At 35.4% G+C, this 17,415-nt stretch overlaps 2 protein-coding genes across 2 annotated transcripts in view; both read right to left on the reverse strand.

Annotated features, from left to right (window-relative positions):
• Positions 1–3,699: 3,699 nt before the first annotated feature.
• On the reverse strand, positions 3,700–5,253 carry LOC109098149. The gene has a single exon (XM_019111770.2). The coding sequence runs from the start codon at positions 4,939–4,941 to the stop codon at positions 4,018–4,020; it is 924 nt and encodes a 307-aa protein (XP_018967315.2). The 5' UTR covers positions 4,942–5,253; the 3' UTR covers positions 3,700–4,017.
• Positions 5,254–7,605: 2,352 nt separating this feature from the next.
• The window catches only part of LOC109082074 (contactin-associated protein-like 5), a 41,795-nt gene continuing 31,985 nt past the window's right edge, over positions 7,606–17,415 (reverse strand). The window contains exons 15-21 of the mRNA XM_042731269.1: positions 17,095–17,334; positions 14,275–14,499; positions 12,524–12,657; positions 12,204–12,288; positions 11,460–11,663; positions 9,182–9,256; positions 7,606–8,673 (exon numbers count right to left, since the gene is read on the reverse strand). Coding sequence (XP_042587203.1) covers positions 8,477–8,673; positions 9,182–9,256; positions 11,460–11,663; positions 12,204–12,288; positions 12,524–12,657; positions 14,275–14,499; positions 17,095–17,334 — 1,160 coding nt within the window. The 3' untranslated portion in view covers positions 7,606–8,476. The remainder of the gene's footprint in view (positions 8,674–9,181; positions 9,257–11,459; positions 11,664–12,203; positions 12,289–12,523; positions 12,658–14,274; positions 14,500–17,094; positions 17,335–17,415) is intronic.

Genomic DNA, 17,415 nt, shown 5'->3' on the forward strand with positions numbered 1-17,415 from the left:
GTTTTTATTGTATTTTTAATCAAATAAATACAGCTTTTAAAAATATACCAACCACAAACTTTCACATGGTAGTCTATATACAAAATGAATTATAATATTAACCAAACTAACTCCATCCCTAAACAGCATGTATGAGCAAAACAAACTGTGATTGATTTCCTTAAATAACATTCATACTGCTCTTCCTGTCTAAGTGGGTCAGAATAAGCTGCAGTATCCACAGACCCTTCTGTTGTTTAGCCAAAGTTCTTGTTATGTGACACAGCTGCAGACAACACTTTTATGAGGCTATGCCATTATAGTCTAGAAAATCAAAGAAAGAGTTCTTGTAATTTGTCTACTGCAGAAACACTTTGCTGAAAATTACACCACATGAGGCAAATGAAACTTTAACGATACATGTTCCTTTTTGTAATTATTCTTATAATTCTGCCATCAATTTGCAGATCTAGACTAGAGTCCTGCAGTTTAAATTGCATATGGAGAATGTATAAAATAATTTGGTATCTGCTTCATATGAAACTGTCGTTTTGCTTCTGCTATTATGTGAAAAATGCCTGCCATTTCTATATTCACCACCAGCTTTGGCAATAACGATTTTCTAATGTTGGGGGAAATCAATTTATCCCCACCATTTTTCTCTCCAGGTAGCAGAACAAATGATGGCATATGCATCATACCACTGAGCCATTTTCTGCCAGTCTCTCTCTTATTCCTGTGTATGTTTTGATCACTGCACACTTAAATTTATGGGCGTATTCAATCTGAAGCACAATCCCTAATGTGTGGTGCTTGTTTTGGGTCTGTATTTATTTTCAATGATTTATAATAAGCTGAAAGCTCAAATTTATTGAGCTTTCGCCATATGACACATTAATGGATATCTCAGTGTTATGAGAGACGCAAAACTAGAATTGCTATTCAGGAGATTGTTTACCTGGGATGCAAATATTCAGTTTAGTGTATCGTCATATTTCACAATTGATTGGTTTTTGTGTGGAATCACTTGTTATATTTTCCATCATATTGGCTGGCAATGGCTTTACAGTTCTGTTTGCTGTATGATACCGTATAAAAAATGTTTTGTCTAAGCGACTTCTTCATGAATACCCAACATAAAGGATTTTTCACACACTTCTGTGCTTTCTGACCATCCGTATGAAATGAAAACTCATCCTATCTATTTTCTGAACGCATATCTTGATGTGAACAAGCCATCTAAGCATACATTTCAAATAAAAATAAATAAATCCAGACACTGCTGATCTGGCATGGATTGAGCCCAATTCATCAAAAGCAGATTACTAACAAACTATCCGCATCTCTCCTTGATCTACATTCAGAGTTAATTATCTGCTGTGGTTGTTCATTGCTTAGTGGCCACTGACTCATGTTAAATTAGATAAAGATATTCTTCAGGAGAGAGAACAGTAATCATTGCGATCACTGACAGTTTTATTGTGGAGTGCTTGGCTGCACTGCATTATTGGTCTCAAAGGACAGATCATGATAAACCCAAATGTGCTCTTCAGCTGTTTCATATCAGGTACGCACATCCTTATTTTTTAAATAAAATATTATCCATTTCAACATGTTCACTGTTCAACAATATTTTATATAAATATTTTATTTTATCTAACCAATAGTGAAAAGCAGCTGAGAAGAGCCCTTCATACTCCTTTAAATCTTCAAGCAATCGAAAGCATGCAGATTGAATGAGAGACTGCAGTGTTTCCTGTTCACCAAGTTATATTTGGCATTTAAATGATTTACTGAGTGTTAGCACCCAGAGGGAATAATTACAGAGTTTTATTGGATTGTCATTGGGAAGGGATGAGGCAGATAATGAGATAAAAAGCCAAAATTGTCCTTCAAGCTACAGTATTTATTAAATAACCAGAGGTTTATAAAATGGGGACATCTTCATCAGCCATCACTGCATAATTAGCTTCAAATACAGAGAGAAATGTTGGTCACCCTGGCACTAATTTAACTGAGAAGTTCAAATGTTAGACAATTTTTAGAGAAGGTACATTCCCTGAATTTGCAAAAATGGGACCACTCACTGTGTGCTCCTTTGAAATATAAAACAAAAATGAAAGCACAGAGATTTATGAGTATCCTAAAATGCTTTTGGATTTTTAATTGCTTTTTTTACTGATGAAAGAATATTAGCAAATGGGAAATTATTCAATAATCTGAAACCTTCAACCATAAAAACAGAAAACAACGTGCCCAGTCAAGTGCAAAGAATACATTTCAAATAAATTTTATTTTTCTTCATTCAATGGCATGTTCAAATCTGCAGTAGCCTAGTCTGTGTTAAAACAATCACATATTGTGTGTTATATAATGTCAGTCACAACTGCCTATCACACACTGCATAGACCGAAAACCAGATGAATATACGCAGCGTGAGTGCACAGATTAAGTCGTGGCTGAACACTATTGTGACAAACTCCTGGGGAAATTCGTGAAACATACTAAAGTGCGACGTTCCACTGCAAAATAATTTGAATATAAATCTTCACACATGACAATTTGTTTGAAATAGCTTGGAAAAGAGACTTCCACATTTTGACATGCTACAGTACACTGTGAATCTTTACACACATGCAGTATTATGGCGCTTTATAATTGTTAATTTAACCCTAAATTGTCTGCATCAGTTTAAAGAAAGATATCCAGCTGACTGTATTTTATTCACTGACTGACATATCACGGGTTGCTCAGCAAAACATGTGCTATACACACCCCCATCACAGTTAATGAGGCATACGGCAGGTGTAGTGAATGCAAATTCTCCTCACTCCTAAAGGGAAAGACGGATTTGACTATACATTTCAATCAAATCGAATGGTTAGATTGAATCCAGAGGTTGTCATGTGCAGGATTTGCTACACAGAAAAAAGTACCATAAAGGAGATTTTTTAGATGCAAATAAAGGGGCGTCTGCCCTTTACCGACAGTCCTGACCAAACAGAGCGAAGCACAGCAGAATTTGCCAAAATAGGACAATGTAAACATAAGCCACGATTGTGGGACACGCAACATACTCTACATTGTCTGGATTTGCATCCTATATTTTCTCACAGTTTGGCTTGCTATTCAATAAAAATGTTTCATATTTCATTAAATTGAAATCATATAAGGTTACTTGCCATAATAAATTATGGCATCTAAACAACTGGATTTTTCGGTAACACTTTAGTATAGGGACCAATTCTCACTTTTAACTAATTGTTCATTAGCACGAATATTTATAACATATGGGCTTTTTATTAGTACATATAAAGCACATATTCAGCATGACCATATTCTACATTCCTAATTCTACCCAATACCTAAACCTAAACTTAACAACCACCTTACTAACTATTAATAAGCAACAAATGAGGAGTTTACAGAGGCAAAAGTCATAGTTAATGGTTTATTAATAGTAAGAACTGGACCTTAAAATAAAGTGTGACCCATTTTTCTAAACTGTTTAAAAAATGATTTTTAGAATTTGTAAATAAAACATAGATGATTGGAATGTTTTACAAGAAAATACTATTTCAATCTTTCTAACTCAAAATGTCCTGTTTAATTCAAAAGGGTACTTTCTGAGTATTTCTGAGTGAAAATTGTTTCTACACAATTTTTTTTTTCATTGTATTGTTACAATTATTAAGGCTAATAGTTATAGCTGTGGGTTGCAGTTAAAAACAGCTCTTACTCTTGACATTACACAGTTTATGGATAAATTGTAGATTTGTAATTCAAAGCAGAGGATCATGGGAATATTATAGCAAAACTTCACAAATAGCACAAAAACCACTGAGATACAGAAATTTAAACAAAACATTTACAACATTCCCTGGTCTTCCCTTAAAAACATTATTGTTAATTTCCATACATTTCCTATTTCAATTTTACTTATGTGAAAATATAGATTAGAGCCTACATGTTCTAAAAATACGTTTGCTTACATCAGATATAATGAAATGCTTAATAAATGGTGAAAATCCTAAGACCTCATTTGTGTCTCTTTAGTTTGTTAATGAGACTTACAGTTCCATGGCGAAACACAGACTGGGAGAATCCAAAACACAGTAAATTTCCCAAACTGGACATTGAGCAGAATGTCATGGTGACAAATCTATTGGGATCAACCATTTCGAAGAGGTCCGTTATGTAGAGGAAAGAAGCTGCTATAGTCCATAGGCTGCTGGGCAGAAACAGGGCTGCCTGTACCATGCCTGTTACTGTGACCCGCATTTGGCTCTTCTGCTGGGGTTGGGAAAAAGATTCACCGCTCTGTCCCATCTTTTTCATATGTTCACGTAGATAAACAAAGGTTTTGCCCCAAGAGAATAATAATGTGAACAACGGACAGGTGCAATATAGCAAATATGTAAAATTAGCCACATGAAATAAATACAGGTCTGACTGTAAGCTTTCTGCTGGTGATGTTTTGTTTAGTTCAGGTGAAGTGAAATTGTTTGGAACAGGCCCGAGCAAAATATACATTACTGTACCCATAGACAAAGAAATTAGAAGCACTATTTGATTCAGAACGAAACCGATATATAATATGGCATTCATATTCCTCTTGATCCAGATAAAGATGAGATGTTGTTGAGGAACAATTGAAATGTAGTAGAAAATGCTGATCCAGGCATTGCATGAGAAGTTGGCGCAGAAAAACTGATAAATCAAAGCTCTGGTTAGCGTTTGAAGCCAGAAAGGTGCATCAAAAAGCAGCATAACAATGGTCAGCACAGTCACCAGTTGTTGAAATGTTGAATTGAATAACACAACACTTAACAAGAAGTGCAGTGGATTGCGAAGCGTCACTCCAGCGACTGGTCTCATTAGGCAAAAAGAGAAGATAATGTTGAAAAAGGTTGCTGTGAGGCAAAGGGGACTGGAGAGCAAAGCATAAAGCCATGGCTCCATCTTCACTGTTGCCTCGAATCAGTTGCTGACCGTTCTGCAATGTCATGCTGTTCCTGATACACTCTGGCTTTTATTACAACAAATAAATGATATAAGGTCAAAGTAAAATAGGTTGGTAAATTAAATGTGGCTTGACGGCCAACCATAAACAAATGACGCACATTCTTACCTGGATTAAAACAAAACTATCCACATGCTCATCTTCAAGTGTTACGTAATCAGTGTGACTGCAAACATTATTTGAATAATATTCTCAAACAATACTTTATTTATAAACAGTTTTATTTTATTGAGTGTAAACCTTGTACTTTCTTAAGACTCCATTCTTAAAGGAATAGTTCACCCTAATATGGAAATATGCTTAAAATGTAATCACCCTCAGGCCATCCAAGATGCACAGTAGATGAGTTGTTTCTTCATCAGAACATATTTGTAAAACTTTGGCATTACATCACTTGCTCAGCAGCGGATGCTGAATGGTTGCCGCCTAAAACCTTAAGACAATTTTCATCATTGTTACTTATTGTTCAGTTTTGCATATGGATGATGCAGCTGGGCTCCTGTATCAAAATGCTTAATTAACCATTAACCAAGATTATGCAAACCTTTTTGTGATATTTGCATTGGTAATGATGCTGCATATTGTTTGTGAGTGCCATCTTCATACAGTATGTAAAAGACAATTGCATTGGGTTAAATATAAGGTCTACACACGCACAATGATAATTCAAATTACTCCTGAAAAAATAAAGGCAAATCTTTTTGTTAAACTATTTACTTTATTATGTGAAAAAAAGAGAAACACAGATTATCATTCCTTATGTGAATGAAGGAAATTAATAAATCAGTTAAAGCAATTATATTGTGACAGCAACTGTAATGTGAAATGAGAGTAAACTAATTTACTGGCTTGAGGTTTTAAAGACATATTACTTTGCGTAAAAGATAAAGTGCACACAGTCATTTTCACATCAACTATCCCATTTAATGCTCTTAAATAACCTTACTTCTATACTGTAAATGTACAGTACAAAAACCTATTGTAAAAAAAATCTACAGATTAAAGAAATCTTCAAAAGCCATTATTAAATGGAATTTTAGTAATGAGTACTAACTCAAAAATGTGGCACAATAATGAAAAAAGTCTCTTTTTTATTAAACATGTATTTACAATATAGCTGTACATTTACATTCATACAAAACAGCCCCTAAAATAATTAATATCAATAGAGGTACAAAATAGTTTGAGAGAGAAATATATCAAAGGACACTTCAGTTTCCAAAGAGAAAGAGAAAGATCTGTCAGTCCAGTCCTACATAAAACAACTACAGTATCTTTGTGTTAGCTGGGAAAAAGAATGAAAGACCATCTGGAAAAAAATAAAATAAATAATACAATGCCACTTACTGTACGAAGATTATCTTGTGTATTGGAGTAACAGTTAACACTTTTTGTGTTAATTTGATAGACTTTCGAGGAAGTGGTTGTTTTTTAACAACCACAATTACAAATGTATAAGCATGACAAAATCTTTGGCAGCTCTTTATTTTAGAGTCCTGTTCCACATGTACATGCTATGTAGTTTTTATAGTAATTACAATAACTGAGTAATAACTACAGTAGGTACTAACCCTGGACCTACCCTTAAACCTAACTTTAATCCATGTAGTTACTTTTTATTACCCAGTACTTCCTAAGGTAAGTACAATGCAAGTACACATACTGTAAAATAAAGGGCAACCAAGTCTTTTGTTCAGAGTCAATACTGATTTTGTATTACAGGCAAATGTTAAAGGACTACCTGCTACAGTTATGACCTACTCAGAATTGTCTGTGAAGATTCTCGGTTATCCAGCTCATTGAAGGATGTCCAGTGTTATTCTTGTCATTTAGATGCTGTGAACTGATGGTGGAGATTCAGTGGCATTCACCATTTTAGACAGGGACGACAAAGACACCTGATATTATCATCCATCTCGGGTGATCTGATCTCTGATCTCAAAGATGATTGGATTTCAAAGGAATGGTCTCTGATTTCTAGTGGAATGCGCAATGTATTTTAGTCAAACTTTACATGCAATTCTATGTCACTGCCTCCAGAAACAGATGATAATAGCAGATGTTAACGGATCGTCAGATTGTCTCAGGGAGGGCAGGACAGCCTATGACACCAGTTTCACCCCAATTCACATCTGTGATCATGATTCACACCGTTAGTGTAACACAGCAAGGTCAAACACCGGGAAATTCCCATCATCAGTTCACAACTCGTGTCAAAATAGACATATATCCAGATAATTAGAACAACTAAGTCAATCTACACTCACACTACTGTTCAAAAGTTAGGGGTCGGTAAGATTTTTTTTTGAAGAAGTCGTCTTCTATGCTCACCAAGGCTGCATTTATTTGATCAAAAATACAGCAAAAACAGTATTGTTATGAAATATGTTACTTTTTATTATTTTAATATATTTTAAATGTATTTTTTTTCTTTGATGGCAAAGCTGAATTTTCAGCAGCCATTACTCCAGTCTTTAGTGTCACATGATATTTCATTTTAAAATGCGGATTTGCTGCACAGAAAACAATTATTATTACTATCAATGTTAAAAACATTCATGCTTCTTAATCTGTTTGTGGAAACTGTTATTCTATGATAAATAAAAGATAAAAAAAGCATTTATTTAAAATAAAAATATATATATCTTTACTGTCACTTTTGATCAATTTAATGCACCCTTCCGGAAATAAAAGCATTAATTAAAAAATTCTTACTGACCTCTTAGAATTTGTTCATTATGAATATGGCAGATATTTCACATAACACAGACAGGTAATGTTACATTAGGAAGCATCATGTTCAACTCTACAATATTTCTGCAAATGTTTTCAATCATGTCACTTTACTGAATGAGTTTGGTCTCTGTTAGCAGCTTCTTCGTGAAACTAAAATAATTTAAAATTGTCCTGCATGTTTACGCATGGACACATTTTATTCTTAGCTATGAGGCAGAGTAACGTAAAATTATAAATCAAGTTTGGACAGGCTACTGTCCTCGACCTGAAGCATTATATTATTTAAATAATTTACCAACACTTCCTCTCACAATGTTTCCACTTTGAAGATGCTTCCGGCAACCTAAACAAATTCCACAGGCTTAAAATATGTGTGTTTAGTTTGATTTGTTAACAGTATGATTAACACTTCAGAATCTGCATCTGCATTCATGCACTAAAGGTGACACTCTCCATATCAGTTTCTATCCAGAGGGCATATTATCGAATTAATACAAACACCTCCTAACACACCATTCACATCCCATAAATAACCTAATGTTGATTAATCCAACACTTGGGGCAAGCACTGTGAAAACTACAAGCTACTACTTACACAGATCAGAAGATTCCACTGTTCCCAAAGCGAGGAAATTTCCAACTAACCGTCCTTACCGGATAGAAAGGGCCTCAAGACACATTTGCTGAAGGAGACACAGGAGGAACTGATAGCTGAACCGAAAGCTCCAAGACTGTCCATCAGATGTAGTACTCTTGCATGCTGTCTCTCATGGAGTTGTGAAGGTGAAACTCTGCCCTGTAAGCAGCTTCAAGGCTACGTTGGTGTTCCTTTTCTTGGAGTCTTGCAGTTCTTTGAGCTTGTCGATGTTGGTAAAGGAAACGAGTCATCACTGCCAGCACACAGAGGGTACTGAAGACCGCAGCTGTCACCACACCTGCAAATCAGAATGGTTTTGAATTGGAAATGGGGCCGTTCACACAGAACACATGGAGCAAACCAAAATTTGTCAAGGCATTTTTTAGCTAAAAAACAAACAAAAAAAGATTCAGGTTTGCATGGAAACCAACTTAGAAAATGATTAAATGGTTGCATCTTTTGTGAAAGTCCTATGTTCAAAATAATAAAAATATCAAATGCCAGTGAATGCAACACTCCCACAGTCTCACATCTCACAACTATATTTCTCATTTAATGGAAAATTTATGCTGCCAACAAATAACTAACAGTGAACAATCCCTTGTGACAGTTTCAATGGAGATTTTATTACCATGAGTTACTTCGCACAACAAATTACCAATACAAAGTCATTACCCATTTCTGAAATAAAGAGAGCAAAATGGAAAGATGAACACAAACAATATGTGTGATAGTGAAAGCTCATTTCATACTTCACTGACTGTTACGAATGAAACAATGAAGCAGACTGAGGTGGTAAAACAAACCTCCGATTACAGCTGAATCAGGCTGGCTGTCGTCTTCGTGATGCTCGTTATCTTTTCCCACCTCCTCTCCATGATCTACAGAGGGGTGACACATGCATCACACAGAAATACAACACAGTTTAAATTGTAAAGAGATATATGGGCAAGATGCAGTTGTTTTACATTTTAAGGGTCCAACCCTTTTGTTTTTCACAATGCTGATTATACTTCCTTTTCACTGCATTATATTTTCTTTTAACATTCAAAAATTAATCTTGTCTCTAAATCTATTAATATCAGTTACAAATTAGATTAGTGCTATGGTTGCTTGGCAACTCTATGTAAAATGTTTTTAAAATTCTGCGTAGATCTCCTCATTTTATGTGAAATAAAACTTGGACCATGCTCACTGCAACTATTTCTTAAGTGTTCGTTTTATAAAATGCATCTATTTTTCTCATGACTAACCCAGCCACAGGACGTCTTTATTATGCCTACAATAACTATAAAGCCACAAGCCATTCAAAACACAAAAAAATACCAAGTGAGTGCAATATATGTGTCATTTCATTAAAGCAGACCTGTGACCCACTGTAATCACATTTACCGTGGTGAATTATAAGGCAACTGGGATATGTTTCCTACCAAACACATTAGGGCTGTAGTACTCAAGTCTGGTCTCGAGACATTTTTCTGTTGTCTCGTACTCGTTGGTGTTTGCACTCGGACTTGGTCATTGGACTCGCCAAATGTTCTCGTTGGTCTCGACCAAGTCCAGCAAAATTTGTTTTTCTCCTTCAAAACAAAACCACATTTGCATGTCGTGCCTGAAAACGTGTGGAAAACCCTAGGCGCACCGCTTTCTCCTTTTTTTCCAAAGCACTGGGAAGCCTCCGCTCTATGCTTGCGCTCCAGTGGCGTCTGCTGTTGCTAAGCAGCCATGACCTGCTCTCCATGAAGACGCAGAAGTTTCAGCAAAGGATAAATGGATTTCCAGCACTAAAAATCCCTTAAAGTAGCTCTGCTAATAAATTCATTTAAAAAATGGCTATCCTTGTACAGCTATGATCAGCTGTTTCTCCATCTTGGCTTAGCTTTCAATTTTGTTAAGGGAAAGGATGAAGCTGATTCGTTGATTCTAATTTAATTTTCTACCTGTTAGATTGTGTTTTATTAACGTCTACACCTACCCCAGCCTTAAACTTACCCTTTACAATAATGAAATACTAATTAAAGTTGTACAGTATGACAAAAATTTCGCTGTATTTATGTGCACATGCCCAGTAGAGCCAAACATATCCCTTCTAGCCTTAACCGCGCGCATGCGTCATATCCCGAGCTTTGCGTGTGTGTGTGTGCTGCGCCAAGGCATCAGTCATTTTAATTTTTGACAACAGACATAATGTCAGCAGCATTATAAAGTAAGTAAAATGTAAATAAAGTACATAAAAAATAATTTGACCCTACAGCTCCAAACTCGGTCCTAGAGGGCCGGTGTCCTTTAGAGTTTAGCTCCAACCCTAATTAAACACACTTAAACCAGCTAATCAAGCTCTTACTAGACACATTAGAAACATCCAGAAAGGTGTGTTAAGGCCAGTTGGAGCTAAACTCTACAGGGCATTGGCCCTCCAGGATCTAGTTTGGAGACCCCTGTCCTGCAGAGTTGTTACTTTGCACATGCTTTCTGATCATTACAAATAATAATGTAAGATTATTTTCTTAGAATAGAAGATATGCTGTATCAATAGTTTAGTATGTGGTCTTGAAGAGGATCCTTTTTTCTCTCATTTGGACTTGGTCTTGACTTGGACTCAAAACTTTTGGACTTGGACTAGTCCTGGTCTTGGACTTGTCTTGGACAAGACTACAGCTCTAAAATACATACAGTATGTGACCCTGGATCACAAATCCAGTCTTTAGTAGCAAGGGTATACAGTATTTGTAGCAATAGCCAAAAATACATTGTATGGTTCAAAATTATCCTAGGGTCCTATCCTAACAGACCATACATTAATAGAAAGCTTATTTATTCAGCTTTCAGATTATGTATAAATCTCAGTTTCGAAAAATTGACCCTTATGACTGGTTTTGTTGTCCAGGGTCACATATTGTGATGTCCCTTCTTTTCAAATCGATATTTAAATTATGGATATGATATGGTCTGACAACATTCGATCCTAAACATATTCCTTAAATTGTACAGTGGTCAAATGCTATGCATATAATGCACTCAAAGGCAAAAGCTTTCTATTCTCAAACAGCTTAATTATTTTTGCATTAATTTCCAAGAACTTACCAAGACGAGATACAGAGGTTGAAAGGTCAGCTAATGCTCCGCAGTTTGATTCCAGTAAATGTCCTCGTATGCTGACTAAAGAGCTCCCTCTGTTCAATAACGCCGCTTTCAGTGGAGCAACGTGGTTGTACTGGACAGATGAGAAGCAGCCAATGAAGCCTTTGGAGCCGGCATGAGCTACCTCATCATCCAAGACATCACTTCCTGTTTGGAAAAAGAAGAGCATGCATGTCAAAGATTGTTTACTGTCAAACATATTAACAGTAATTTACTCGTCAAAAACACTGTGTACAGCTATTGTGAGCATTCATATCAAAAGTTCCAATTACAGACAGGCAGGAACCCACAAAGTCTCACTAGTTTCAAACCCCTGAATGTTTCAGACAAAAGCACAATCCTGCTCATTCACCATTAATACATGTGCTTCATGACTGCTAGACACTTTGAGAGACTGAAAAAACATAAAAGGTTTCAAGCAGTCAGCCTTCATTGTTGAATCACCCTTGTCTAATGTCAGGAAAGGGGAAATTTTAGACCCATCAAGCATCATGACAGGTTCTGAAAAGTCATGATGCTATGTAGCTGGAAAACGTCAGGAGCAAAACAACATAAAGATGAGTATGAATGTAGATATTTTGTATCCATATTACAGATAATGTGAAAAAATGCTTCCTTTGCAACTTTTCTCCCCTCAGAGGATTTGATTAGAGTCTTTTAAAAAAAAAGAACAATTATATTCATTACCTGTGACTTTTCCCAAGGTCAGTGACTTCACAGAGTTAAATGCTGCATCAAATGAGAGGGTGTACTTCTTATTTTCATTGTCAACCTAAGAAAAATCAAGAGCAACTGAATGAATACATGAGAAATTGCATAAAATGCGATGAAATTATAATAAGCTACTATAAGAATTGTCTAAGGGCTACACTGTAGCTGATTCAGTAATCAATGTACTAAACAGGCTGTTTTTCAGAACTATCTGTACTGCTTTGTTTATTGATCTCGTGTTTCAAACAAATTCAGTGTAACCACGCATGTTTCATGTATGTATTGAAATATAACACCTGAACAAATACGTCCTTTCCCTCCCGCTGGATTTGAACTCTATGCAGCCGTCCATCTGCCAGGCTGCTCAAGATGGGGATGAACACATCCGGTCTCTTCTCCTTATGCAGTTGGTACCAGATTTGTAAACTCCCTGAGAGGAACAGATCAATGCATTAACATATTTGGCAAAAATAAAGTTACTTATAGCTGTAGTCAGGGATGAATGATTTTTTTGGGAGCATGTTGTAAATCATTGTAAAAATCCATTTTATTATCCATGTGGTACTTGGATTAGTCAAGCAAAAATTAAAACCATGAAACTCCAGTCACGGTGAATTATGTATGTTCCAATATAATTGTGAGTCATCCTGTAGCGTTCTTACAGAGCTCAGCAGATGGACTTCACAGCTCCAGCTCCCAAGAAGAGTCTTGCATAAGTATATGAGACAACGTGTTTATATATAGACTATGTAGAACCTTAGCAGCTGCTCTAAAAAATGTATAAATATTAATTCCCTGGCAGCCTCTAGGCTCTACTCTGTATTGAATTCATCAATACACATTTATTTGTCCCTCCTACACACATATAGTGCAGATAAAAGGTCATGGTGTAGGTCGTGCTGAAATTCCCTCACAAAGTTGTTAGAGTTATATTTGAGACATCTCTTGACTTTCTTTGTACGCCAAGGATTACTGCACTTAACACTTTTTTTTGTCAATATTTCTAAAAAGCATTGTGTGATTGGATTTAGCTCAACAAGAATGTGGGTGGTAGTATTATGTAGGAATGAGTGTTGCACAATAAAAATCCATATTTTGGTAAGCTGGGGTGAAGGCATGATTGATCTTAAAAGCACAGCTCTTTACTCAACCTTGTGTTTCAAAATTGTAAGCTTTTCTTTCTTCCATGGAACTCAAACCTTACAGTGCAAAGCTCATGCTGCTCGTTTTGGTGCAATGAAAATAAATGGTAACCAAAAATGACAAAAAGTATCAGCAGTCCATGTTTTCTGTACTATATTCTGATGTAAATATATATATTTTATATTTTCAGTTTTGATTTAAATTTTAGTTTGCTATATATATATATATATATATATATATATATATATATATATATATATATATATATATATATATATATATATATATATTTATATATATATATTTCTATTTAGTTTTAATTTGTTTATTTCACTTTTAGTATTTATTTCATTGTGGAGCTTGACACATTTTGATTGCCATTCACTTTCAAAGCTTAGAAAAGATAAGTATACTGCCCTTACAACTCCACAATATCATATGGGTTTGGAATGACATGAGAATGAATACATTTGCATTTTTGAGTGAACTGTATTTTGTTAGAGTTTTAATGCAAGCCTGCAGAACAGCATGAAATTAACAGCTTTGGTTATATAACAATGTCTTATCTAGTCTGGGCTGTTAATGTTTTGCTAGTTAATGGTGATTTACTACGATTCTAGCACCTCTAGTGATCTACAAGGCTGTAAAACTGACAGTTTAAGAACCAAATGAGCAGGATTAATCAATGGCCTTGTGGCCTAAATCTAATTAGAGAAGAACACAATCAGAGAACTATAACTTTTTATGTTTCTTTAAATCTAATCTCTCAGTACAGTATTCCAGATAGTAGGGGATGTAGGTAATTCATTCAGTGCTGCAATATCCCTATTATGGACATATAAACCTTTCATAAACTAATGTCATCCAGCATTGAGGATGATATATGTTTGCACAGCAGTCTCACCGTTCCGAGCTAAGATGATGGCCACATACTGCTGACTGAGGGTGTTGACTGTGAGCAGCATGGCAGGACTCTGTGTGGTCTGGAAACTCAGTGCCACGTTGTCTCTGGTCTTGCTGTACTGAGAAGGGACAGACAGCACTGCGGCTGACCGGTTCTGTATGACAGAGAATGGCTCCTGAAAAATGTAGGTGACCGAAGCTCCTCTTTCAAAGGACATGGACACCTCTGTGGACATAAAAAGACCAGATGGATATTGTCAGTGGCTATAAATCTATTTAGCGTACACCTGATTTCCTACGAGAGTGTTTTTGTTTAAACACTTTGAACGGGGGGTATGTGACTCTTGACAATGCAAACATTTATATCAATTGATTCTACAAGCAACGGCCGTGCATAATTTAGTAAACAATAAAAATCTCTACAACCAATTTCTAAACAGTTTGGTCCCTTTTTCAAAACTCTTCACACAGTGAGCACAACTATGTGGGCTTTCTGGGCTAAACTGTGGATCATTTCCCAATGCTTTGGCAAAAAATATGTATAATGACTAATTTGTTCAAAGTACATAAATTCTTTTCTCAATCAGACCACCAAAAGTCTAAGTATCTACAGGCCAATTTTCACATTTAAATGCAAAGTTCAAAACTTAAAGTAATACAGAACTGAATAAGACAGCAATTTGCTACATTTATACAGGAAAACCAAATTTAAATATATTCTAAATCTAAAAATAGATATAGCTGAACACTTTTTTCATTTTATGCCCATCTGTACAAAAGGGGACAAACTTTAGAACAATTTGCACTGTAATGTACTGTAAACATGAACCATTTAAAATATACCGAAGTGAATTCTAAATAGTAGAGAGCTGTCATTCTTGTTTTGTAAAGATATTTTACAAAAGAAAACATTGTATAATTCTACCTGGGTAACACTTTAGTATAGGGGCAATTCTCACTATCAAATACTTGCTTATTAGCATGCCTATTAATAAACATATTAGCTGTTTTTAACATATTCTGCATGACCGTATTCTACATCCCTAATCCTACCCAATACCTAAACGAAATAACCACCTTACTAACTATTAATAAGCAGCAAATTAGTAGTTTATTGAGACAAAAGTCGTCGTTAATGGTTTGTTAATAGCGAGAATTGCACCTTAAAATAAAGTGTGAACGCTACCTGTTGTTAGCGTTAAGTGTTTTTGTTGGGTGACAATCTTTGGTGGTGTTATGAAAGAATGACTTGATTGCAAGTGTTTTGGTAGTTTTAGTGAATTTTGAATGTGAGATGAACTGCTGTGCCAAGTTGATTCAACTGTGTGAAGAGTTTTGAAAAACTGACCTAAGTATTGAGAAATGTGTCCTAGTGCTTGTAAAAAAAGGAAATAATTTGAAAAAAAAAAAAAAAATCTGTGAAGAGATTTTCTGATTGTTAATGTTAAACATTTTAGGTTTGCTAGAAGTTTTATCCTTTAAGTTTGCAGGATGGTCAACAAGTCAACAAGAAACATCATTTGCAAACCATTTTCTGCCAATGTGAAACAGGAAAAAGACAGACAGACAGAGAGATACAGTAGACAGAGATCATACGGAGATGACAGACAGAATGACAGACAAAGAATACACAGAGAAGATTAAAAATTGAGATATTAAACATTCCCAATATCATATGTCAATGACTACTGCAACAAAAATCTGAACAAGTACTTTGGCATTTATAATTACATTTTCTTCTGTGTTTATTTGAATAATGTGCATCATCATAATGGCAGGCTCTATTAGATACAGACTATCAGACAGACAGACTGAGGCAAGAGAACAGAACAGTCAGACTTTCTCATCTCATCCTCAGTGCCTTTGATCAGCACAGCTCATCAGATCAAGCTGAAGAAAGGCAGCTTAATGCACATCTGACTTTCTGATGTCTTCATGAATACAAATGTGTAGATTTTCCCTTCTTGTTTACGGACAGATTATATAACACTATATTTCTGAAAAAAAAAAAAAAAAAATCAGATATGTTTTCAAGTATGTCTGCCAGTATGGCATACATTTAATTAACAAGATGTTATATCAAACCACCCACACAAGGAAAGTGGCAAATTCAAACATATCAAGGTTAAGATAAGTCATTAACACTTTGTTGTTCTGTCATAATGGAAGGCCAGTTTTTGTAAACTGAAGAAACGTATGTAAAATGTAGCTTTGTTTCAGATTCTGTACATCAAGATGTTCAAAAATCCCACTCAACACATACGCCTCCGAGACTTCTGTGCCTTCAGTGCTCATACAGACAACATCAAAGCTCTCCAATCCAGCATCAGAGAGCCTTTGATAGAGCAAAGTTATTCAAAGACTGACAGCGCTTGCCCACTGACATATGGCTAAATAATTTTTAAGGTACATTATGCAAATATATAGATGTCACTAAGTCATCCATGAATTCATGTCACATATTACATGGCAGTTTCATTAGGTCCGAGACAAAGATGATGCTGTTGGAAGCATTCATTATTTCTTAATAACTGTCTGCAAAATAATTCTATTTTAGATTCAGGATGTTAATTGTTACATTAAATCTGTTTATTAAAAAGGAAATGCATTTTACATTCTAATTATTTATTTATTATATTCTGTTTATTTAGTATTCATCTAGTAAAGTAAAACATGGATTCTCTCAAATTAAAAATCTTATTAGTTATTATGAATAGTCTTTTTAAGTGCTTTCTTTTATTGCTGTTATTCGTTTTCTGTGTATTACTTGATTTAACAGTTATAAAAGGTTTAATTTATTGATACAAATTTGGAATATTACCTTCTGTGCAAGAGGGTCCCCCATAAGCAGAGTTAGTGCAGTCGCACATGTAACCGCTGCTTTTCTCAATGCATTTCCCCCGATTGTGGCAGAGCCCAGCTGAGCTGCTACAGTGACCAGCACACCCTGAACTCACTCCTGGTGTCACTTTGGCCCGTTCCTCCAAGTCAAAATTCACTCCATTCATGTTAAATGCTCGAATGCATCCAAGAAAGCCTCTTTGTTTTGTTGCTGTGCCCCCTGAGAGATAAGGAGGAAATTATGAAAAGAAAAAAAAAAAAGAGAAAGAGTAAACAGAAATACTTTTTCAGAGGCAGATGC

This window comes from Cyprinus carpio, chromosome B9 (genome assembly GCF_018340385.1).
Source record: "Cyprinus carpio isolate SPL01 chromosome B9, ASM1834038v1, whole genome shotgun sequence".
NCBI lineage: Eukaryota > Metazoa > Chordata > Actinopteri > Cypriniformes > Cyprinidae > Cyprinus > Cyprinus carpio.

What these genes read in the sequence shown, in the direction of transcription:
- LOC109098149 (XM_019111770.2), bottom strand. Translation starts at nt 4,941, where the DNA reads ATGGAGCCATGGCTTTATGCTTTGCTCTCCAGTCCCCTTTGCCTCACA.